Source organism: Dromiciops gliroides, chromosome 5, assembly GCF_019393635.1.
Source record: "Dromiciops gliroides isolate mDroGli1 chromosome 5, mDroGli1.pri, whole genome shotgun sequence".
NCBI lineage: Eukaryota > Metazoa > Chordata > Mammalia > Microbiotheria > Microbiotheriidae > Dromiciops > Dromiciops gliroides.
The window spans coordinates 162,665,868-162,690,868 of NC_057865.1; the positions used below are offsets into that span (position 1 = coordinate 162,665,868).

Below are 25,001 nucleotides of genomic sequence, written 5' to 3' on the forward strand. Positions count from 1 at the left end.
AGGTACGAGCGCCGAGCGCGTGGAGAAGAGCGCAAGCGCCAGTTCAGAAGGGGAGCTGGGGGTGGTGACGCCTGGGAGAGAGGTTCCATTGCTTCGTCCCCCTTCTCACGCCTTTTCCGATATGAGCCAGTGGGAACTAGAGTTTGCGTTTACGTCATGCCCCCTAGCAACTACGGGCAGATTATGTACACTACCAGATTCTCCCTTTCCCCTCGCTGCTGGTGGCATGTACTAGAATAGCGAGAGCCCTGGTTTGTGCGTCTGACAGTGGGTGGCCCGCGCAGTTGGAACTTTTTTGGATATGCGGCTCTCGACTGCAGCTGCATTCACAGCCCTTACCCTGTCTACCTGCCTTTTTGCCGCCGACCCCATAGCTGTACAGGGGCAAGGTTCCCTGGTGCGCGTGGGGGCCGACTGTGAAGGTGAGCGGGGGTGAGACTGAACTTGCATGGCAATGGCGCTCAGCTCCAAGGACTGCAGCTGTTGCTTGCGCTGCCTTCTCCCTGCCTGGCTTATGCTATAAATAACTAGGAGCGGGAGAATGCAAGTGTCTCCACCCGCAAAGTTTTTTGGGTTTTGGGTTGTTTTTTTTTTTTTTCCGTACCTCGTTTCAAAAACCATGAGTCTGGTGTGCTGTTAACAAGCTGGCCGGCTCCTTAACCTTCCCCCTCCTCCGAAAGACAAAAAAGGGAACCTGCCTACCAGAGGGTTAGTAATTAAATTATGGGGCTCTGAAATCACCTTTCTCATCTAGTAGTATATTTTACGCAACATATACATATATTAGAGGGTTTAGCTTAGTTCGCATTGAGAGAAGGGAGAGAGAGAGAGAGAGGGAATAGTCTTTAGTTCTGATCAATTCCTTTGTCACTGAAAGATTAAGTGACTTTGTGGCCACTGCTAGGACTTGAACGTAGTTTTTACTAGCTACGCTTCTTCTCGAATCCATTATCACCGATGTCAACCTGGCAAGTTGGACCCAAGTCCTTAAGTGAATCCTTTTCAGTTGGGAAAATCTGCATCCCTTTGCCCAGAAAACATGTGTCATTATAGTTCAAGCTGATTCATGCCGAAAGGAAAAAAGAAAAATTAGCCAGGAATGAATTAGTGGGCTAAATTAGAAGAGCAGAGAAAATTAATTTTTAAAAATCTTTCAATTAAAGGGAATTAAAGTCAGTAATTTCAGTTTTCTCATCTGTAATATGAGGGGCTTTGCCTGGATGATCTCAGGTTAGTTTTGGCTCTACATTTTAACATTCCATGATTCTAAATTTAGCTCCTTTTGAATATCCAGCACTTACCTGAGAAAGCTTTGCTGCTTGATTTAGTAAGGAAGATATTTAGCTTATAATGATATAAATATACAAGAAATTGAAAATGGTGCCCAGTACAACTTGATTATTCTGGGAAGGAAAGGTGAGAAGGTGAACAGAATGACAGCTATTATAGGTGCCATTTTTTAAATTAATTTTAAGTTCTAAGCCCAATTGAAGCAGATACATTAGCTGTGATTTGATTTCATTGTCCCTAGTCCATCATAACAACCAAGAAACTTGGAATATAATGTAGCAACTATAGTAAACAAAATTACATTTCATTTCAATTGCTGGAAGGTACCAGAGAGGTGAAGTTTCTCTCCCAAGATCACAAAGGTAGCTGAGATATGATCCTAGGTCCTTTAGATTTCACAGTTATAGGAAAGACCCATTATATCACCACTGAGTGTTATTGAGAGATATGAGTGTGTTTATAGACACATATGTATGACTCCTACATAGTAATAGACGTATATATCTCCCACTATATTAGAAGTTAAAGGAGATGCAGAAATAAGCTTAAGGGAAAGGGTTTTCATATTTGTAAACCAAAGGTCTAACACAGTGCTGGCATAAAATAGGAATTGAATTTGTTCATTGAACAAAAGACCTACTCACACAAAATGAAATTCACAAAAGTCCAGAATTGTTTATTTAAATAAGAATATTCTATTTTGTATATTAGATGACACTTTTTCTTTTCTTTGGGGCAATGAGTGACTTGCCCAGGGTCACATAGCTAGTGTCAAGTATCTGAGGTCAAATTTGAACTCAGGTCCTCCTGAATCCAGGGCTGGTGCTTTATCTACCACACTACCTAGCTGCCCCCTAGATGACACTTTTTTCTTCTTTTTTTGAGATTGTGACTTTAGTAATACATATTTATTTTGTTAAATAGCTACCTAGGTTTCTTTAAATTTTATATCCACTCCCTATGCTCAATGTCTTCTTTTTCTCTTGTTCTCCATGATAATATGCCTTACTAACAGAATCTGACACAATAATAGCTTAATTGATTATAACTTCAACACATGAAACTCATGATGATACTGTAGCAAGGAAGGGGATAACAGTGGTAAAAAAGGACTCAGTACATTAGTACACTATTAGTTAATTACATTCACTCCCTTAGTACTGCCACTTCTGTAGCCTGAACCTATGATGGAATGAGCTGTGTATTACTGGAAACTAATTTTCAAAGACTACGGGGCAAAAGTAGAACAAGTCAACAGTGACTAAATTTTTTAAAAAACTTCTCCCTCTTCTTATCTTGATTCTGATGCTTCTGTGGTAACCAATAGGAATTCTTTAAAAAAAACCCAAAACTTGGTGACACCTAGGGCTTGCATTTATATTTAGTTTCAACCTTGAGAGATTATCAGTGGTACCAGGAATAAAATGGGGCCTAAGAAAATGTTCTGAGCTCATCAGTCTTTTGATTATAACCATGAATATTGTTTTACATTATTTTACCACTTTTTATGTTTGAATTATAGAAAGAAACTTTTAGTCTATTTCCTGTAGATGGCATTACTACATTATCTAGTTACTATTTTCTACACTTCACAAGTGTAGTAGTTGCTAGTAGCTTTGTTAGATTGTAGTTAGATTTTCCAGTCTGTTTCATTCTTTTTTTTTTTTTTTAGTGAGGCAATTGGGGTTAAGTGACTTGCCCAGGATCACACAGCTAGTAAGTGTCAAGTGTCTGAGGCCGGGTGTCTGAGGCTGGATTTGAACTCAGGTACTCCTGACTCCAGGGCCAGTACTCTATCCACTGTGCCACCTACCTGCCCCTAGTCTGTTTCATTCTAATAATGACTAACACTTATCTAGCACTTTAAGATTTACAAAGCAATTTCTTATTACCATGGAATTTACTGACCATATTTGAGGATTTTCATTCATTCATTCATTCAACAAGCATTTATTTATGTACCACTCAGTATGAGGTATAGAGGATAGGTAGACAAACAAAACAGTCCCTGCCTGCAAAGAGCTTACCTTCTATTGGGAAAAAAGTATACACATAATTAAGGAAATATTAAAATATTCAAAGGAATTAGGAAGGAGGATTGAAAATGAGTCATCAGGGGCAGCTAGGTGGTATGGTGGATAAAGCACTAGCCCTGGATTCAGGAGGACCTGAGTTCAAATTTGGCCTCAGACACTTGACACTTACTAGCTGTGTGACCCTGGGCAAGTCACTTAACCTTCATTGCCCCACAAAAAAAAGTGTTAAAAAAAAGTGAGTCATCAACAATTGTAGGGATCAAGAAAAGCCTCAAGTAGGAGGCAACAGTGGAGTTAAGCCTTGAAAGAAGATTCAAAAACACAAGGTCCTATTCCAGATACCTCATCATTATGTGGATGTAACACTGCATTCTTGAAGGCAGTGCCAGTAGAGTGAAATCTGGCAGATTTTTACCATATAGCAAAGGCTTGCAGTACTGAACTGACGACAGATTATATCTTTTTTGTTTGTTTTTGTTTTGGTGAGGTAATTGGGGTTAAGTGACTTCCCCAGGGTCACACAGTTAGTAAGTGTCAAGTGTCTGAGGCTGAATTTGAACTCAGGTCCTCCTGAATCCAGGGCTGGTGCTCTATTGACTGCGCGACCTGGCTGCCCCTAGATTATATCTTTTTGATATGAGGAGAGAGTACATTCTAGCATTGGAGGAAAAGCAAAGGCATGGAGACAGTAGATTACGTGTCACATATAGGCACAGTAAATAGGCAAAGGTGACTGGAACACAAAATAAGTAAGGGAGATACTGTGTGTGAAGTTTGGCAACATGATATTTTATCCTAAAGACAATAGGGAACTTCTGAATCTTCTTGAGCAGCGGTGTAACATGGCCAGCTTTATCAATCTTGATGTTCTCACAATAAATGAAACCAGGAGACAAAAGGAAATTGAAGCTGAATGGAATGACCCACAAGTCCTCATTGTAGAGGCAAATAAAGAAAGCAGGGGGGTTGGGTTTATCATGCATCTGAGGGAAATAAAAAACATCATTTCATGCATGGGACATTTGGTAATCTCACATTGTGGTGCCTATATTAAGCCTTGGTAGGTTGCTAAGTGGCATGGAGTGGAGGATAGAGCTCTAGATTTGGATCTAGGAAGACCTGGGTTCAAAACCTACCTCAGAAAGTAGCTGTGTAACCCAGAAAAGTTTAATCTCTCAGCCTCAGTTTCTTCATCTGTGAAATAGGGATAAGAACTTTTCCCTTTTATCTTTGAATCTCTAATGCCTAGCACAATACTTGGCACCATGCAGATACTTAAAAAGTGCTTGTTGAATTGAACAGGATTAATAAATGAGTTGAACTAGATGACCTCATTGTGTGTCAAGTTATCTGTTGACTAGATTTGGAGGATTTTTTCAGGTTCTGCTTTTTCATCCTCTGCAATGGATGTTGGTACATAAACTGCAGTGGTTTTCACTGTGGTTCCCTTATGGACACTGAAAGACCAGGTAACCAGATTTTTACTGTTCTCTCTGGGTGCATGACGAAACCAACTTTGCCAACTCCATTATCACCATCAATGCATTTCACTGCAACTTTTGTCATTTACAATAAGAATAGATGAGTTTCACTTTCTCTAGTGTTGATTCAACTTGTTTGTAAAGATTTCACATATAACAAATTAAATGAATATTTTTGATGCCTTAAAAACTTTGATTCTTAGTGCCCTCTAAGCATGTCTCTACCCTGCTGCCACCACCATGCAGAAGCACAAAGATGCCACACAGGATGAATTCTGTTTTGTGGCTCTCCAGGAGCAAAGAGTTAATTTCCTAGTGGACAAAGGGCTGTTTATCAGTTTTTTGGTTTTGTTTTTTTTTTTTTTTACAAAGATAGGTTAGCCCTTGGATAGCAGACACATTATGTTGACAAGGCAATGTTTTAAGCCTTCCCAACTTGGTAAAACTTGTACAAGGTTCTGTTCTGCTGGGATAATGTCTGATGTCCCAAAGTTACCTCCATGGGGTTTTGTGAAGGTTTTAGAGTTTATGAATGGAAAATTATGGTCCATAATTCTGATTTCCCCAAGTATTACTTCTCTAGTATTTAAAACCCTTCACAACCTCACCCCAACTTACCTTTCCAACCTTTTCCCTTTTATGTGCTCTGTAATCCAGCCAAATTAACCTTCTTAGTATTCCTCCCACATGACATTTCATCTCTTGTCTGTGTTTTTGTACATATAGGCTGTTTCCAATGCATGGAATGTATTCACTCTCCCTCCTTAATTTTCTTCAAAGCTCAACTCAAATTCTACTTCTTACATGAGGCCTTTCCTATTTCCCCATAGCTCCTAATGTTCCCCCACCTCCAGAAAATGAAATTTATTTTGTATATGCTTACATACATACTTACATACATGTATATGTTATTTGCCCTGACAGAATATAAGTTCCTTGAAAGAAAGGACAGCTTCATTTTTAATCTTTGTATCGTCAGGGTGTTTGGGGCAAACTGCCTCAGTTTACCCAAATAACTCGAGGAGATCATCAAGTCAAGCAGAGACAGATTTATTACATTCCTGCAGGAATGGGCAAACTCAATAACTGAGTCGCAATAGCTAATACATGCCTTGAGCTCTTATAGGAATGTTGGTCAGGGGGGAAGTCCCCATGCACACTAGGGCGAGCTCACAATCTAACATCCAATCCTGTCTCACCCAGGGTGCGTGTTTAGCTCGTGATCAATGTATGGAGACATGCATACATGTTCCAGGAACAAGGGGGAAATGGGGAGGGGGAACAAGGTCAAACCAAAGGAAGAGGGAATGGGGGAGTGACAGTCAGATGTTTCAGATCTCACAGTTCCTACTGACTCCCCTCTCCCAGCCCCTATCTATAAAGATATTCAACTTGAATAACAGGAAGAGTCACTCAGGTGTTTCAGCATCGTTTTGTAGTCATGTTAATTTTAGAAGGATGACAGGGTTAAAATTTATCTTCGGCTATGTTGGGAAATCAAAGAAATAGAATAAAGAATAAATGAATAATCCATTGTTGGGACCCTAGGGTCAAGGGGATTCTGCTCTGAGAAAGAGAAACATGTCACTTAACATCTGGTCTCAACTCAATTGCTGCATCCTGTGCCAAGCCCTGTGATCACCTGCCCTTTCTTCTTGAGTCCTGAGTATTGAATTGGTGGGTGAACTCCCCGACCCACTCAATAGGGACTGGGGTTCTGACACATGAGGGATTCCAGATAAAACTAAGATGGAGGTGACAAGTGGGGAGACTGAGCAGAAGTAAAAATACTGTTAATTGGCAATAAAACTTAAAGGAGACAGTGAGAATTTGACAAGCAATAAACTTTTAAACGAACTGTATTGCAGCGGGGCTGGGTACCTTCCAGACCCCATCCTCAGAGTTTAATCTGACTCAAATCCATAATCATCTCATACAAGGGCCTAATATAACACCTACTACACAGCAGGTGCTTGATGAATGCTTGTTGATTGACTGTGGAATGGCCTACAGGAGATTTATGGGGATTTAAATAAATAGCCCTACCTTAGACTATTTTATGCATTGTAGTGAAATTTTATGAGCACTCTTCATTTATCTGTGAAAAAAATGATAAAGCATGATATTGTAGAATATTTTTGATGACTAGCCTAATTTTGGGGGTCTAATCTGACTGGAGGACTAATCTGGGGACTTTTGACTGTTTGGCTATCTGACTGCTGTTAGTTTAATGTGGGCCGTTTATAAAGTTCCATCACACTGCTCCACTCCCAAATTGATAAGCAAAATATTAAGAAGCCTCTTAACTAAATAATCAAAGCAGAGTTTATTTATGAGATACTATTTAAATTAAGAATACAGGGAAATAAAATATACAACCTGACTGCGTTGTGGCACTTCTTTTTCCACTGTGTCTCTTTGGAACTTCTTGAATACAATAAGGGCCTTAGCTGCCTCTTGCCTTAGGGCACTCAGGTACTTTATTTTAACTCTGAGCCCCTTTCACTTTGTAAATCTCCCTGCTTCTAACTTTCCTCTCCTTACTGCCATGGCTGAACCCCTGTGTTTCTCTCTCACCGACCTTCTGTCTGTCTGCTCTGTCAGTCTGCCCTCTGCCGCCTTTGCCGCCCCTCTAAATCATGTCCGCCAGCCTTTCTTCCTTGCTCTTAGTCCTGCGTTACTGTTCATCTCATCCCCCCTTCTCTTCTCAGCCCCCATCTCCTTGTCCGATCCTGAGTCTAACTCCCAGGTCTATATACAGCTTTTCTTCTCTCCACTCAAATCTTGGGGCTTCCTGCACCCCCACAGGCCAAGCTAATCCTCCAGCCTCATGTGCCTCAGTCTACGCCAGAGCCTGGCCTGGACCAGTCCGGGATCTCTCAGATAGCTCCGCTCAGGTCAGAGGGAGCTGGGGGCTTTTTCCCCCCAGCTGTCTGACCTGGCATCTTGTACAGCCCACAGGGCTTTTTAGCTCAGCTGAAGCAGAGGGGGAGGGGCACCAGCACCTCCCACACAGAAGAGACCCTGAGGGCCTAAGACTTTCTAATCTCAGCCCAAAGGCAGGGTCTCCAAATCAAAATAAATTTCCACAATATGTTGCCTGTATGTAAAACCTAAGACATATTTTAAAATAATTTATGAGGAATTAAAACTGAAAATAGATGTAATTTGAATCATAGCTATTATACTTTTTTAGTTGAGAGGGATTTTTGAGTTGGCCATTGTTTCCATCCTAAATTTCCTTTCCAAAAATAGAGCTACCATTAGAGCTTTTCCATTTTCTAAGACTGATTTCTATTTTTGTTCTTTCATACCTGTTGGCTCTCCGTTTGAGGAAACTAGCTGGTGCAGTTAGCTCATTGCTACCAACACCGCAGTTATGTCCTACCTTATCTCATGGCCCTGATTATAAGAATTTCAGATGTTTATTGGAATTAAGACTTACTTTTCTGATGCTTGATCATTGGGTTGAAGCTACCTTGGATTCTCAAAGGCTGTGAGAACAGAGCATGCTATAATGGGCCTTCTAAACTGGAATATTGGTCTAAACTTAGATTATGGGTCAAGAATGACTGTGCTTGGGTCAGCTAGGTGGTGCAGTGGATAGAGCACCAGCCTTGGAGTCAGGAGTACCTGAGTTCAAATCTGGCCTCAGACACTTAACTCTTACTAGCTGTGTGACCCTGAGCAAGTCATTTAACCCCAATTGCCTCACTAAAAAAAAAAAAGAAAAGAATGACTGTGCTTTCTGAGTTTTGGCCTAGCCAAATTTGGAGAGAATAATCACCAGATTGATCCTAAATAGTTTGAAGACCATCTACTGAGTTATGATGTGATTATCTTCACTGATCAAATTATAGATCCTTGAAAAAGTTAATTGTGCATTTGCTGGATCCTCACACTATTCTGTAAACTCCATCAAGTCAAAAACTATATTTTACCTAAACGTTTTAATCTACCTCTTGCCTAGAATTGTATGCTGCTTAATAGTTTGTGTTTTAAAATATTTCTTAATTAAGAATTAAAAAATAATCCCTAGTCTAGATGTCATTATTTTTATTCTGAATCACAGAAAGGACCTCAGCAATCATCTAGGCCAACCCCTATCCAAACATGAATCAGACCTGGTAAAGTAGGCTGTCTATGTGGTCTCCTCCTCTTCCCTCCTATGGATAAATACTGACATATCTGGAAGTTCATAAGAGATAGTTTAAGTAAATAATGAGGTTTGATTGTTTAAATTACCATAAATTTCTTCTAGACTATTTGAGTAGCCCTAATTTTAAAAAATATTTTAAAATATGAATATTTTATTTTTCCCATTTACATGTTAAAACAATTTTTAACATTTTAAAAAAAGTTTTGAGTTCTAAATTTGATTTCTCCCTCCCTTCTTCCCTCCCCCCCTCCCTCTCTCCCCCCTCTACCCCCTATGGTAAGCAATCAGATATAGGTTATACATGTGCAATTATCTAAAACATTTCCTTATTAGTAATTTTGTACAAGACTCAAAAGAAAAAGAATGAAAGTAAAAAGAATAACATGTTTCAGTTTTCAAACAGTATTCAAACAATATTAGTTCTTTCTTTGGAAGTGGATAGTATGCTTCATCATTAGTCCTTTGGGATTGTCTTGGATCATTGTATTGCTAAGAATAGTTAAGTCGTTTATAATTCTTCATCATACAATATTGCTATTACTATATATAACATTCTCCTGGTTCTACTCACTTCACTTTGCATAAGTTAATGGAAATGGTTCCAGTTTTTTTTTCTGAAATTATTCTGCTTGTCATAGTAGAATAATATTCCATCACAATCCTAGAATACAGTTTGCTTAGCCATTACCCAATTGATAGACATCCCTTTGATTTCCAATTCTTAGCCACCACAAAAAGCTTCTACAAAATTTTTGTACAAATAGGTTCCCTCTTGCCTTTTGTTGTCTTTGGGGTATAAACTTAGCAGTGGCATTGCTGAATCAAAGGCCATGCAGGGTTTTTTTTATCATAAATTATTTTATTATTTTACAATCACATGCAAAGATCATTTTCAGCATTTGTTTTCATTAAGATTTTTAATTACTTTTCTCCCTCCTCTTCCCTCCACCTCCCTAAGACAGAAAGCAATCTGATATAGGTTATATATTTATAATCACTTTAAACATATTTCTGCATTAGTCATATTGTGAAAGAAGAATCAGAACACAAGGGGAAAAAAAAACCTCAAAAAAGAAAAAAAAAACAGCCAAAAAGTAGAAATGGTATGGTTCAATCTGCATTCAGAATCCACAGTTCTTTTTTCTGGATGTGGAGAACATTTTCTATCATGAGTTCTTTGAACTTGTTTTGGATCATTGCACTGCTGAGAAGAGCCATGTCTATCACAGTTGATTATCATACAATGTTGCTGTTACTGTGTACAATGTTCTCCTGGTTCTGCTCACTTCACTCAGCATCAGTCCACTTAAGTCTTTCCAGGTTTTTCTGAAATTGGCCTGCTCATCATTTCTTACAGCACAGTAGTATTCCATTACATTCATGCACCACAACTTGTTCAGCCATTCCCCAAATGATGGGCATTCCCTCGATTTCCAATTCTGTGCTACCACAAAGAGAGCTACTATAAATATTTTTGTACATGTGGGTCCTTTTCCCTTTCCTATGATCTCTTTGGGATACAGACCTAGTAGTGGTATTACTGGGTCAAAGGGCACACATAGTTTTATAGCCCTTTGGGCACAGTTCCAAATTAACTCTCCAGAATGATTTGATCAGTGCACAGTTCCACCAACAGTACATTAGTATCCAGGTTTTCCTACACCCCCTCCAACATTTATCATTTTCCTTTTTGTCATATCCAATCTGATAGGTGTGATACCTCAAAGTTGTTTTAATTTGCATTTCTTCAATCAATGGTAATTTAGAACATTTTTTCATATGACTATAGATAGCTTTGATTTCTTTGAAAACTGCCTGTTCATATCCCTTGACCATTTACCAATTGGGGAATGACTTGCATTTTTAGAAATTTGACTCAATTCTCTATGTGTTTGAGAAATGAGGCCTTTATCAGAGATACTTGTTGATAAAATTTCCTCCCAGTTTTCTGCTTTCCTTTTAATTTTGGTTGCATTGGTTTTGTTTGTGCAAAAAACTTTAATTTTATATAATCAAAATTATCTAGTTTATATTTTGTAATGTTCTCTAGATTTTCTTTGGTCCTAAATTCTTCCCTTATCCATAGATCTAACAAATAAACTATTTCATGTTCTTCTAATTTGCTAATGGTATCATGGTGTAAGGGCCAAATTTATTATAGGGAGAGTTAATTGGGTGGCTTGCCATAATATTTGGGGTTCAGAAAATAATGACCTCTAGGTCCAAAGTTTCCTCCCTTCCAAACTTCTTTTTTTAGTTATTTCTCCCAGGCTAATAAGAAAGGAGATTAACAGCCTCTTTTCCACAAACAAACCAGGTTTTATTAATGGGAACAAAATTTACAACAAAGGTGAAGTTAATAAAGCCTGGGACAAGGGAATAGGGGAAGAGAAAAAAGAATACACTCCCTGGCTCTAGCAAAGACTGACTCAAACCCCAAACTTGCTTCCAGCTCAGCTAGCTCGAAGAGCTGGCTTCCCTTCCCCTCACCACCTGGGGTCCATAGTTTTTTAATGAGAGTCAGCTATGCAGTCCCTCTCCAGTACACTCCCCCAAAACTCACCAAAAAGGAAAGAGAGAGCTCCTCAGAGTGTGTTCCCCTTCCTACATTCTCTCTCCCTCCCCCAAAGGGGAGGTCCTTCAAGCTGGTTGGCTGAGAGTGGTCCCCTGCTGATGTCAGTAGTACACCAACATGTCACTCAGGGCCAGCCAGGTGTGGCCTCTACTTAATCATCCCCAAGTATGTACTTAGTTTCTCATTCTCACCCAATTCAAACAATACTAAATCAATCAAGTGAGGCCTCTGGGCGTCTGCCAAATTCCATTATTTTATTACAATGGGTAGCCCTAATTTTTAGGAAGCTTTCCCTTATATTAATTTGAAAGCTGTCTTTCTGTAATTTCTATTCACTGATCTTTATTCTAACCTCTAGGGTCAAGTGGAACAAGTATAATACCTCTTCTATATGGGAATCCTTCAAATTTTAAGATAATTATCACATTTCACTTAAATATTTCCTTCTCCAGGCTGCATATCCCTAATTCTTTAACCAGTCCACATATGGTTTTGAGTTACTTTCCTTTCTTAGTCATGCTTTGAAAGTGCTATATTAGGGGGGCAGCTAGGTGGCACAGTGGATAGAGCACTGGCCCTGGAGTCAGGAGGACCTGAGTTCAAATCTAGCCTCAGAAACTTAACACTTACTAGCTGTGTGACCCTGGGCAAGTCACTTAACCCCAATTGCCTCACCCCCCCCCCCAAAAAAAAGTGCTATATTAGCTCTTTTTGTGGTGGCTGAGTATTGAAAATCAAAGGAATACCCATCAATTGGGGAATGACTAAAGAAGCTGTGGTATATGATGGTGATGGAATATTACTGTGTTATAAAAAATGATAAGCAGGATGATTTCAGAAAAACCTGGAAAGACATATATGAACTGATGTATAGTGAAGTGAGCAGAACTAGGAGAACGTTGTGCATGGTGACAGCAATGTTGTTTGATGAAGAACTGTGAATGACAACTATTCTCAACAAAACAACTATCCAAGACAATTCCAAAGGACTAATGATGAAGCATACTATCCACCTCCAATGAAAGAACTGATACCGATTGAATACCAACTGAAGCATGCTATTTTTCACTTTTTTTCTTTTATTCAAGTTTTCTTATACAAAATGACTAATATGGTTAATGTTTTACATAATTGTACATATATAACCTATATCTCATTGCTTACCACCTTGTGGGGGGGGGCATTGAGGGAGAATTCTGAACTCAAAACTTTAAATAAAAATGTTTATTAAGGGGCAGCTAGATGGTACAGTGGATAAAGCACCTGCCCTGGATTCAGGAGGACCTGAGTTCAAATTTGACCTCAGACACTTGACACTTACTAGCTATGTGACCCTGGGCAAATCACTTAACCCTCATTGCCCTGCCCCCCCCAAAATGTTTATTAAAAATAAGAAAAAAAAGAAATGGCTATATCTTGTCCATTCTAAAACCTGGCACCTAGAACTGAATAGTATATCCCAGATGTGATCTGGCTAGAGCCTAGTATGAAGTAACTATCACTTTTACCACAGATATACTATGTTTCCATTAATATAGACTACTATTACATTAGGATTTTTAGTTATTTCACACTTTGACATATATCAAGTTACAATTTACTAAAACTCTTAGATCTTTTTTTTTTACATGAACTGCTTTTTAGCAACATTTCTCCCTTCTTATACTTGTGGGTTTTTTTTTTTAACCCAAATATATGACTTTATCTTTATTCCTGTTGAATTTCATCTTTTTAGTTTCAGGCTTTCTTTTCAACCTATCAAAAAATTTTCCCTTTAAATTTAGGGCTGCTCTTGAGAAACCTTCCTACTTTTCAGCAGACTGTAGGTTCAAAGAGTCATCTGCCAATTTACTAGTTAGATGCCTGGAAGCATTTTTGACAGAACCTGACCCCATACTCCTTACACAAAGACCTGCAAAACTCCTTATGTTGATTTGTTGTCCACAGAATATGTTTAGGTGTATGTTTTTTAAAGCACTTACAAATGTAATTTTTTTCCCCCCAGTATGTAAAGAATTTCTGGAAAGATTCTACAGCTTCTTAATAGCCAAAGGTGTCGACTTTTCCCAGGAAACCATAGAAAATGAATTAATCAGCATTTGCTTAGATTCCAAAGGAAAAGAAAATCGTCTGGTATGGTAGTTTTTCACCTTTCATTTTCACTTTTATTTTTTGCTTGCAGATGACTGCTAATTTGGTCATTTCTCATGATGGCCTTTTGTTGTCATCTGAATTACATGCTTGTCTCAAATTTATCCAGTTTGGACAACAATTCTAAATTGATCTTTAAAGGAAATGGAAAAAATGTTAAGAATTACTTTGAAATTGGTTTAAACAGTAACACAATAATGTAGGCCAGCTGTTCCCCCAATTTTTTTGAGGATGAATGCAAATTTGAGTATGAAAAGAATTCAGGGATTCCTTTCTCATGGTTTAGTTGCATTTATTTATATAATATGTAACTATTGTTTGAGGAAATATAAATGGCCAAAAAATGATTTCAAGTAGTGGTTTTAAGTAAACTTGTATTTTATTAATCAGAGCAGCATCTACATTTAAAAAGTATGTATGTATGTAAGAGACCTTTATTCATCCCATAGAAGTTTTTTTTTTTTTAATCAGTAAGTCATGCTGCATGTTTTGTTGGAGTTGAATAAAGATCAAAATGGCAATGATATGGATATGAATTCATATGCTATCTGCAATAACTTCCATGTGAACCCATGAGGATCCTTGATTCACAGATTATGAACTACTTTTGTAAGCCATTTAATAAAAAAAGTTTTAATGTTTTGTGATGGATACGTTCTGCTATAGTTAAAGTTGTGGGCATAATCTCCATCCTCTACCAATTTGACGAACACTTTTCCTAATTGAAGATTGAGGGAGAGTTACTTGGAGTTGGTCTTAAGAGATTTCACCAAATTTATAAGAATTTGGGTGATCTAGATCCCTAGTGGACTATATCCCGAGGATAGGTCAAAAAGAGAATTCAGAAGGTTTTCTCTCTTCAAGAACTCTGCCCCAATCTTCTTTCTACTCCCTGGCTCTGGTTGGAGTAGTGCACAAAATCTTTATCATCATCAGTCTCATTCCCTGTCCTCCAAGTAAACTGAGGTTAAAGGACAGGGTGTGGAGAAGAATATTTGAAGAGATTGTAAGATTGCAGAATTTAAGATTGATTTTCCTTAGAGATCATCTAGTCTGATCCCTTCATTTTACAAAAGAAAATTCAGGCCCAGAATGATTAAGGAACTGAGAAGTACACAGGGCTTGAAGCCCAGCATAGCCTGAGAGTGTTTGTTGAATCAATTTGCTTAAAAGCTGCCTTCAGTGTCAGAATTCCTCATGAATCCACCTTGTCTAGAGAAGGCTATCTTTCTCTCTCTCTCTCTCTCTCTCTCTCTCTCTCTCTCTCTCTCTCTCTCTCTCTCTCTCTCTCTCTCTCTTTTTTTTAGTGAGGCAATTGGGGTTAAGTGACTTGCCTAGGGTCACACAGCTAGTAAGTGTTAAGTGTCTGAGGTCAGATTTGAACTCAGGTCCTCCTGACTCCAGGGCTGGTGCTCTATCCACTGTGCCACCTAGCTGCCCCAGGCTATCTTTCTCAATGTGCTAGATTGGATTGCAGTCTAATCTTGATATGCTAAGATCTGATGGAGGACTTTCAATCTCTATCTTACTTTCTTCAGGTGATTTTCTTAGAGCTAGAAGAGCATCTTTTTCTAATTGATCAATTCTCATACAAAATGGGAGTATTGGTATTGTAAAGGGCAACGTTAGCTATGCTCTATGTCTATCTGAGACTTAGGAGGCTTTTTTCCTTCAAAATAGCTCCTAGGCATTGATCAAAAAATGAGGGGGTCTTCAAACTCTTAGTTTTCTGATTTGTCTAATTTTAGATCAGAAGATCCCTGTAGAGTGGTCTTGACTTAGATTGTTTTCCCTTGAGGAATCCTAGTCATTATGGAAACAAAATTGCAGGCTTTGCTCCCTTTTTTAGCTGAAGTTATCTTTACAAAACACAAACGTCTTACATTACTATTGATACTTATATTGTAATTGCATTTTTTAAAAATTGTGTTTGTATAGTTGTCTGTATATTTTTGCTTCATGTGTACAAATATATTTTGTATTGTATATCCTTTCCTATAGAAAGGCAGTGTGTTATACTGGATAGAAAATGGGCCTTAGAGTAAGGAAGATCTGGGTTCATGTCCTGCCTCTCACACATATTATCTGAGTAACCCTGGGCAAGTCAGTTAATCTCTCAGTGTCCCAAGGCAACTCCCTTAAAACAAGGTGGTCATCTGCATTGGTAGAAGAAGTTTCCACACTACTACTTTCCTATATGGATGAAATCACAAATCTAGACAACAGCAAAACATTTTAAATCTTCTCTTGTATCACTGAGAACCATTTTAGTTTTTATATTCCTTAAGAGAAGGGAGAAGGGGCAGCTAGGTGGCACAGTGGATAGAGTACCGGCCCTGGAGTCAGGAGTACCTGAGTTCAAATCTGGCCTCAGACACTTAACACTTACTAGCTGTGTGACCTTGGGCAAGTCACTTAACCCCAATTGCCTCACTAAAAAAAGAGAGAGAGAGAGAGAGAGAGAGAGAGAGAGAGAGAGAGAGAGAGAGAGAGAGAGAGAGAGAGAGAGAGAGAGAAGGGAGAACACAACCTTTGAATTTGCTTTTTAGGGTCTCTGCCACTTACATATGAAAATATGAAACTGCCATCACTTTAAACATTTTAATTATTTAAATCTCTCCATCAAGTACCTTGACTTTTATATTTTTACCTAGAATGCTATAAATAGTGGGCTCCTGAAAAGACAGTTTATAATAGAAATGATCACAGCTGTCACATCATTTATCCTTCTGATGTCTTTGATCATAAGAGTTAAAAATGTAAGGGTTGTACTATAAGGACCAATTTCCACTCTCATCTCTAGAGACAATCTTTGAGCTACTACGTTATTCTAATTTTCATTTTATTTACATTATAAATACTCTGGGTTGATGCTTTTTTTTTTTTCAGTGCTATTATCTCGGAGCAACAAATGACGCAGCCACAAAGATCCTAAGTGAAGTCACTCGCCCCATGAGTGCCCATGTACCAGCAATAAAGATTTGTGAGAAGTTGAAGAGGATAGACAGTCAGATCTGCGAACTTAAATATGGTATAACTAGAGTAAAATTTCTATTATGTCAGCATTCCCAGTTGGCTGGAGACACAGGAGATAAAGCTTTTTCTCCTCAAGGAATCATATCTAGTTCCAGCCCATCCTTAGAGTCCATGAAGACATCTTCCTTATGCATAGGGCATGTCACTACTTTGCTTAAACCTTTCCATTGATTCCCTACTGACTACTATTTGAATTCTTAAAATGTAAATTCCTTTGCTTAACACTCAAGGCCCTTTGCAATCTGGGACTACTAAACCATTCCATTTTTATTTTGTACTACTTCTGACCACATGTGTTATGGTGCTTCCAAGTCTTACCCCATTATTCCAATTGGCATTTTTCCATTTTTGTTCACACTTTTCCTTATACTTGGAATGCCCTCTGCCAATTGAAATCTTCTATCCATTTTTATGAGTGCCATTTCTTTCATGGAACCCTGATTCTCCCAGTCAGTAATAGTCCTTTTCCCTTTGAACTTACTATGCATTATTTTATGTTTTTTTGTTTTGTTTTGTTTTGTTTTTTTGTGAGGCAATTGGGGTTAAGTGACTTGCCTAGGGTCACACAGCTAGTAAGTGTTAAGTGTCTAAGGCCGGATTTGAACTCAGGTACTCCTGACTCCAGGGCCGGTGCTCTATCCAGTGCGCCACCTAGCTGCCCCGTATTTTATGTTTTTTATAGCTCTGTGTGTGTGTGTGTGTGTGTGTGTGTGTGTGTGTGTGTATGTGGTTTCTCCCTACCTGATTCCAAATTTTGTGAGCATGGGTACTATCTCATATAATCTTTGTATATCCACCAGTGATCAGCACATCTTAGGCATTTAATAAATATTGAAATTTGCTAAAATGGAAGTGGAATGGTCATTCAAAAGAGGGTATGTTTATAGCTCTTTATAACCCTGAAAGACAAAATTTAACCATTTAGTCAATCAATAAGTAGCTACTCCAAGTGAGGTGCCAGGAATACAAAGACGAAAGTGAAATGGCTTTTGCCCTCAGGAGTTTATATTGTGAATACATGTAGTCTTCAGGGCATAAAACGGGAGTAAGCCTTCCTGCCATGTGAAACCCAGCTAATTTAGGTTTTTAGGGATCAGGTATATAGAACCAACTTTTGCTTCAGGCAAAAGTCACATTTAGCAAGAGAAACAGAACAAGTCATGACAGATGACATTTGACATATCAAGCTAGAAAGTAAGTTTGTTATTGTTCAGTGGATTAAAACTCTTAGCAAGGAGAAGTTATGGGTAGTTCAACACGGTGTAATTTGTCGTTCTGGGAACTTTCCTTCATTCAGAAGTATCTTCCTAGCATGGGCCTAATTTTTGAAAGTTATCCACTACAATTAATTCCTATAGGTTGAGGTGAGATCTCTCCTCAAACACTTAATAGCTGTGTGACCCTGGGCAAGTCACTTAACCCCAATTCCTTTAAACATCTGGGGCCTCTCCAATCATCCTCATGTATATCTTGCCACTGGACCCAGATGGCTCTGGAGGAGTGAGGCTGATGACTTTGCACAGCCCTTCCTCACTTAAATCCAATTCACTGCAAATCTTGATATCACCCTGATTTTCTTTAAGAATGAAGGACAAACAACAACAACAATTCCTATAGGTTAAGATAGTTTTCTGTTAACATAGAAACATCTAGAAAGTGAACATACTAATTATTTTAATTCACTAAGACTTTTTTTCAATTCAGTAAACAATTATCAAACATCTATGTGTAAGACATTGTGCTAGGTAGGAATGTGAATTATTTAATAAAATCTTAAGCTTTTCAGTGCCTACTGTATTCTAATTATATGAAAGCTATTGTTTCTTTTTGGTTTTTCTCATCTAAGAGGATGAAATAAAGTATGGTTTTATAATAGAAAGTATACTTAACTGGGAGTGAGGAAACCTGGGTCTTTTTACTTCTCTGAAGCTCAGTTTTCTTTTTATTATGAAATGAACTGTATAGGATTGCTTAAAAGAGATTGCTCTCTTTTAAGATGCAGAGACAGGTTTTTAAGAGCAGATTTTCACAGGGAAAAAGATAGAAATGTCTGTGACACTGAATATTTCCTGAGAAAGGCAAACATCAGTAAAAGGGTCCTAGATCCTAGCTTCTTAAACTGTGGGTAACTGAATGTGGGGGTTGCAAAAAATTTGGTAACAGTAAAAGGTTCTGTATAGGGGCAGCTAGGTGGTGCAGTGGGTGGCGCACTGGCCCTGGAGTCAGGAAGACTTGAGTTCGGATCCGGCCTCAGACACTTCACACTTGCTGGCTGTGTGACCCTGGGCAAGTCACTTGGCCCCAATTGCCTCACCAAAAAAAAAAAAAAGGTTCTGTATACCTATTTTATATACCTAAATACTCGGGTTCGTGTAAAAATTTATTGGGCAAAAAGGGGTTGCAAGTGGAAAAAATTTAAGAAGCCCAGTCCTAGATAATCAGGGGCAGCACAAATGTATCAGTTACCTTAGGGTGGGGGCACTATGAAAGGTGTGTGGGGTACAGAAAGGTGAGGTGGGGTGGTAGCAATGATAATCTGCCTACTTCACAGTTTTGCCTAATGATACCTCTAACTCTTAAGTTGCTGATTATAAACTGTTATTTTGTGTTAGTTTTATAAGGTAAATGGTTTTAATTTCAGTGAAGTAAAGGCAAGACCCTTACATAAGCAAAACAATATCAAATGCCCTCTTATTAATGAGGAGTAATGCCTGCGTGCTAAAGAAGCCGTTGGGGAGCCAGAGAAATGAGCTTGGTACCTGTACAAGCCTGTTCAGATAGGGATTAGCTACTCTTAGCAGTCTTTCCTCTCTTTTCTTAATGTCAAATGCCAAAGCCTGAGTGTAGGGCATGTGCAAACACATACAGACACACACACACACACACACACACACACACACACAGGTGCAGAGTGCCAGGAAAACAGTTGATTAATGCAAATTAATCTTCCTTCTGAAACTACTTATCCTGATATGCCTATTTTTTTACATTCATTCTTTCTGCCCATTGTTGTCAGGAAAACTAATGTTGAACAGAGCTGGATGAGTTGTCAGTTGTTGGTTTAAGCTCTGGAGTTGTACTATTAGGTCAGCCATCAAATGAGGAAATGTAATAGGTATAGAATTTGCTAGTCCATAGGTCATGAATGTGTCATTTATTTGGGATAGTAACCAAAGCACTTTTTTGTAAAAGAGGCGGGGAAACCCTCTGAATATAAGCACCATTTGAAGAGGGGAAATGAGATACCTTTCTGAATATATTTCTGGAAGAACCTCCATCTCTCTAGTTCAACTTTGTTTAGATTCCAATTCATTTTTATTAGCTTTGGCAAACACTTTATATCTCTATTCTTAAAAAACAGTGTTCTCGGGGGCAGCTAGGTGGCACAGTGGATAAAGCACCGGCCCTGGATTGATGAGGACCTGAGTTCAAATCCAGCCTCAGACACTTGACACTAGCTGTGTGACCTTGGACAAGTCACTTAACCCTCATTGCCCCGTTTTAAAAAAAGACAATGTTCTTTTTTATTTTGAGGGGACTGGATGACCTTCAGTGTACAACGATAGTGACAAGGTAAGGTAATGAGTAGGAAGAAAGAAGATCCTATGAATCAAAGTTTTTAGACTTTTTACAAATAGCAGTTTAATTTTTGCTTCTCCTATGATAGTGGACCTTTCATTAGAGAAACTGTCTTACATCCACACTGGCATTCTTGCTTTAAGTTAAAGACAAAAAAATATGGGTAAATGGATGAATGATTCACTTTTTCTCTAAGAGACGAAGGAGTTGCTTTCCCTGTATGCCTGAAGTCAGCTAAGGTATGTCAAATAGTGATCACCAAGGCACTGAAACACAAGTAGAGGACACATGTTTAGGGGGACTGAGGCAGCTATTTGTCAATCTGATAAGAACAATAGTCTGTTGTCTTCCCATGGAATATATCCAAGACTTGACAGAGAACCTCCCAAGGCTTGTCAAAACAGATGAATATTACTTACTTTTCATGATGGGTGTAGGCACAAATGATACTGCCAGAAGATACCTAGAAAGCATTGCCAAAGATTACAAAGTCTTGAGCAATAAATTGAGCAGGATGCCCACTGAAGGCAAAGTATATAAAAAAGAAAAACTGATTTGGAAAGTGAAGAAATAATTAAGAGGCAGTGTTTGAATTTCAGGACCACAGCTTAAAATATAGAAATGATAGGCTCCTGGGCAGGGATGAAGTGCACCAGACAAAGACTGGCAAGAAGATTATTTTTCTTAGGTCATACTAATCTAATCAAAAAGGCTTTGGTTGAAAAAGGGTGAGGTAGGAAGAAAATGCCCTATTTAAGGGACAGCGAGGTGGCACAGTGGATAGAGTACCGGCCCTGGAGTCAGGAGGACCTGAGTTCAAATCCAGCCTCAGACACAATATTTACTAGCTGTGTGACCCTAGGCAAGTCACTTAACCCCAATTGCCTCACCAAAAAAAAGGAAAAAAGAGAAAATGCCCTATTTATATCCACTAAGGTAGCTACCATAAAGAGTAGCTATAATACAGAAAGAAAAACAATAGTAAAGTCCCCTGAAAATGAATAGGAAGCATAGGAAGCAAAATAATAATAGTTAAACATAGCTAACATTTATGTAGTAGCACTTACTATGTGCCAGGCACTGTGCTAAGTGTGTTATGATTATTATTTTATTTGATTCTCAAAACAACAGTGGGAGGTAGATGCTGTTATAATCCCTATTATATAGTTATGGAAATTGAAGCAAACAGATAAAATGACTTACTTAGGATCACACAGCTAGTAAATATCTGAGGGTGAATTTGGATTCAGGTTTTCTTAAAGTACAGGACAAGAGGAACTAGAAATTCACTTTGACCCTTTAAGCCTTTGAAATACATTCTTCCAAAATCTAGGGTGTATGCCACACTATGACCAGCTTTCTTCTCTCTCACAATGTTATCATCTTTTGTACCCCAGCAACCAATTCTTTCTTTTTAGTGAGAGCTTCTCTTAGTGGTGGGTAAAGATCACGAACCACTGGATTGGAGAAGGGCAAATGTCTTGATTTTCAAAAAAAGGAAAGTGCTTAATAGAGCATTTTATGCTATTCTTGTGGAAAAGTTAGATGTAGCCTAGCTGATAGTACATTTAGATGGATCTGGAACTGGTTAAATGTATGTTCAAAGGTAGTCATTAATAGCTTCATGTCAACTTGAATGTTTCCAGGAGCAATCTTGAAAGATCTGTGCTATTTATCAAAGACCTATATAAAACATAAATAGCATGCGTATCAAAATTTCATAGGACACAAACCCAAGAGTGATAACTAATACTGGATAACTGTCAGGATCCAAAATGATCTTGATAAACTAAAATGTTGGTGTGAGTTAAATATGATGGCATTTGATTAGGATACATTTTATTTTATATTTGGGTTCAAAAATCAGTATTGCTATGAAGTATATATAACTATGAAGTATAAGAATTGCTTACACAGCAATGATGTTATATATCAGAAATTTAGAGTGGCTGAAATCAGTTTGATTTTTATGACTTTTTATAGAGATACTCAGATTTGGTGACTCCCTAGAAGCAGGAATAAAATAATGAGATCATGGGGGACTCTCCAAGGTTGAGGACTAAGAAATTGGAAAAAGTGCAAAATTTTGAGGTCAAGATAGTCTTTTACTTCTCCTAAATACTTAACAATTGCAATCTTATTACAGTTTTGTTTTGTTTTGTTTTTGTTTGGGGCAGGGCAATGAGGATTAAGTGACTTGTCCAGGGTCACACTGTTAGTGTCAAGTGTCTGAGTCTGGATTTGAACTCAGGTTCTCCAGAATCCACCGTGATTCTGGATATCCACTCTGATACCTTTAGACGGAACATGACATTTGTATACACAGTAAATATAAGGCATCTAGTATTGGTAGCATTACTCATAAAGACACCGTGCCACCTAGCTGCCCCCCTCAGTTATTTGTTAATCAGTTGGTAAATAAACATTTATTAAGTGCCTAATATGTACCAGACACTGTGCTAAGTGTACAGTATTTGTGTATGTCTTATCCCCTTACTACGGTGTAATCCTCTTGATAGAAAGAATCATATCTGGCTTTATCTAAGTATCCCCAAAATTTAGCATAGTTCAATGCACATACTGGGGCTCAGGGGCTGAATATACCTCAGAGACTGAATATGGATTATTACCATTGTTTTGGATGTGTTTTCCTTTGTCTTGTCTCTCTTGTTTCTCTAAGAATCAAAAATTTCCCCAGTCCCCGCCTTGAATATTCTTGGATTTAGCTCAATAATAAGGATGTACCTTGCCTCTTAAGGGGTTTTATCCTATGATTCTTTTATTTTTCAGAGAAGAAGCTGGACTTAGAATCAGTGGATCTGTCGAAGATGAGAGTTGCTGAACTGAAAAAGATTCTCAGCAGTTGGGGAGAGGAGTGCAAGGCATGCATAGAAAAATCAGACTTAGTGGATCTCATTAAAAAGTTGGCACCCAAGTACACACCTGCAAATCCAAGATCAGACCTTTGATTGATGTTTGAAAAAAGTGGCTACATTAGCAATTCATCAAGATGATGACCATTCTGGCCTTAAACAATGGGAATTATAGGCTACTGATATAACCAGACAGCTTGTGGCACAGGTTATGATACTTGTTTGCCCTGGTCTCAGAATACATTACTTGTCTTTATGAGTAATGCTACCAATACTAGATGCCTTATATTTACTGTGTATACAAATGTCATGTTCCTTCTAAAGGTATCAGAGTGTTTTGGCTTACTTTCTCCTCTCACAACTTACTCCTAAAATAAGTGGAAAGCAGCACTTCTCCCTCTCTTAGAGAGGGAAAAATTGGAGCACTCAGGGTTTATCAGTACTGACCAAACAGGCCTTGTTCCCATTCTGACATCAACCATTAGTCAAAAATACTAGACTTAGAAAAAACATCAATTTTTCTTTTAAAAAATCCACTTTAGGGCAGCTAGGTGGCGCAGTGGATAGAGCACCAGCCCTGGAGTCAGGAGTACCTGAGTTCAAATCTGGCCTCAGACACATAAGACTTACTAGCTGTGTGACCCTGGGCAAGTCACTTAACCCCAATTGCCTCACTTAAAAAAAAAATCCACTTTACTTTACAATCACTTTGAAGACAGTTTCAAAACCCTAGCATACTCAGAGTTTCAAAAATATTGAGTGTTCTTACGTTTAGGCGTTTTTGGTTTTTGGTTTTTTTGGTGAGACAATTGGGGTTAAGTGACTTTCCCAGGGTCACACAGCTAGTAAGTGTTAAGTGTCTGAGGCCAGATTTGAGCTCAGGTCCTACTGACTTGAGGGCCTGTGCTCTATCTACTGCTCCACCCAGCTGTCCTGCTACATTTAGAATCTATATATAATTATATGCCTTTGATATATTTGATCTCCAAAGTAGGAAATTTGGAGGAGCTGCTATAAAATTATTTTCCTCAGCTAATTCTGTGACATTTCTTAATCTGTTGGTCAAAGAGGCCTAGAGTAACTAGATAAAAATAAACATCTAGGTTTGCTATAACAAGAATGGAAAAAATGAGTCAATATTTGTCTTATTCACAGAACCAGACCCTTTAGTTTTTGCTGTTCATGGTCACTATTTATACATGCATACATACATGTGTGTGTGTGTGTGTATAGATATAGATATATAGAGATATATAGAGATATATATAGTGGGACAATGAGGGTCAAGTGACTTGCCCAGGGTCACACAGCTAGTAGGTATCAAGTGTCTGAAGTCAGATTTGAACTCAGGTCTTCCTGAATCCAGGGCTGGTGCTTTATCCACTGAACCACCTAGCTGCCCCTATTTAGATATATTTTTAAAGATACACAGCATATGTGTCTTAGCAATTCAACAGTTAAAAAATACAAATGATGTTTAATTTAAATCCTGTGCATATTTTTTTCAATAAATGCTCTCCATTCATTCCCATTCCCAGTGACAGAAATACTAATAGCAGTCCTACCCCATCATGGAAGTAGATTGAAATATACTGTTTTGTTTTGTTTTTTACATCTATTTGGTAAAAGGATGCACTGCATTTTTGGCATTCCTTTTTGGCATTGTGGCTTAGTCCCCGAGTTTTAATTCAGGATAACACCACTCTACAGCAGTAAATTCTATTGTGATAAATATAGCATAAGATAGCCTAAATATCCTTTCAAAAAATTTTATTAATCTGCCCCTCATATTACCCTCTCCCTACCCCATAATGAACAAAT

General features: G+C 38.3%; 1 protein-coding gene across 1 annotated transcript; it reads left to right on the forward strand.

The window, feature by feature from the left end:
• The first annotated feature begins 88 nt into the window (after positions 1-88).
• Positions 89-24,430, forward strand: CDNF (cerebral dopamine neurotrophic factor). The gene is made up of 4 exons (XM_043967841.1): positions 89-422; positions 13,547-13,674; positions 16,582-16,723; positions 23,098-24,430. Exons 1-4 carry the CDS (start codon positions 302-304, stop codon positions 23,274-23,276), a joined length of 570 nt encoding a protein of 189 aa, XP_043823776.1. The 5' UTR covers positions 89-301; the 3' UTR covers positions 23,277-24,430.
• The last annotated feature ends 571 nt before the right edge of the window (positions 24,431-25,001 follow it).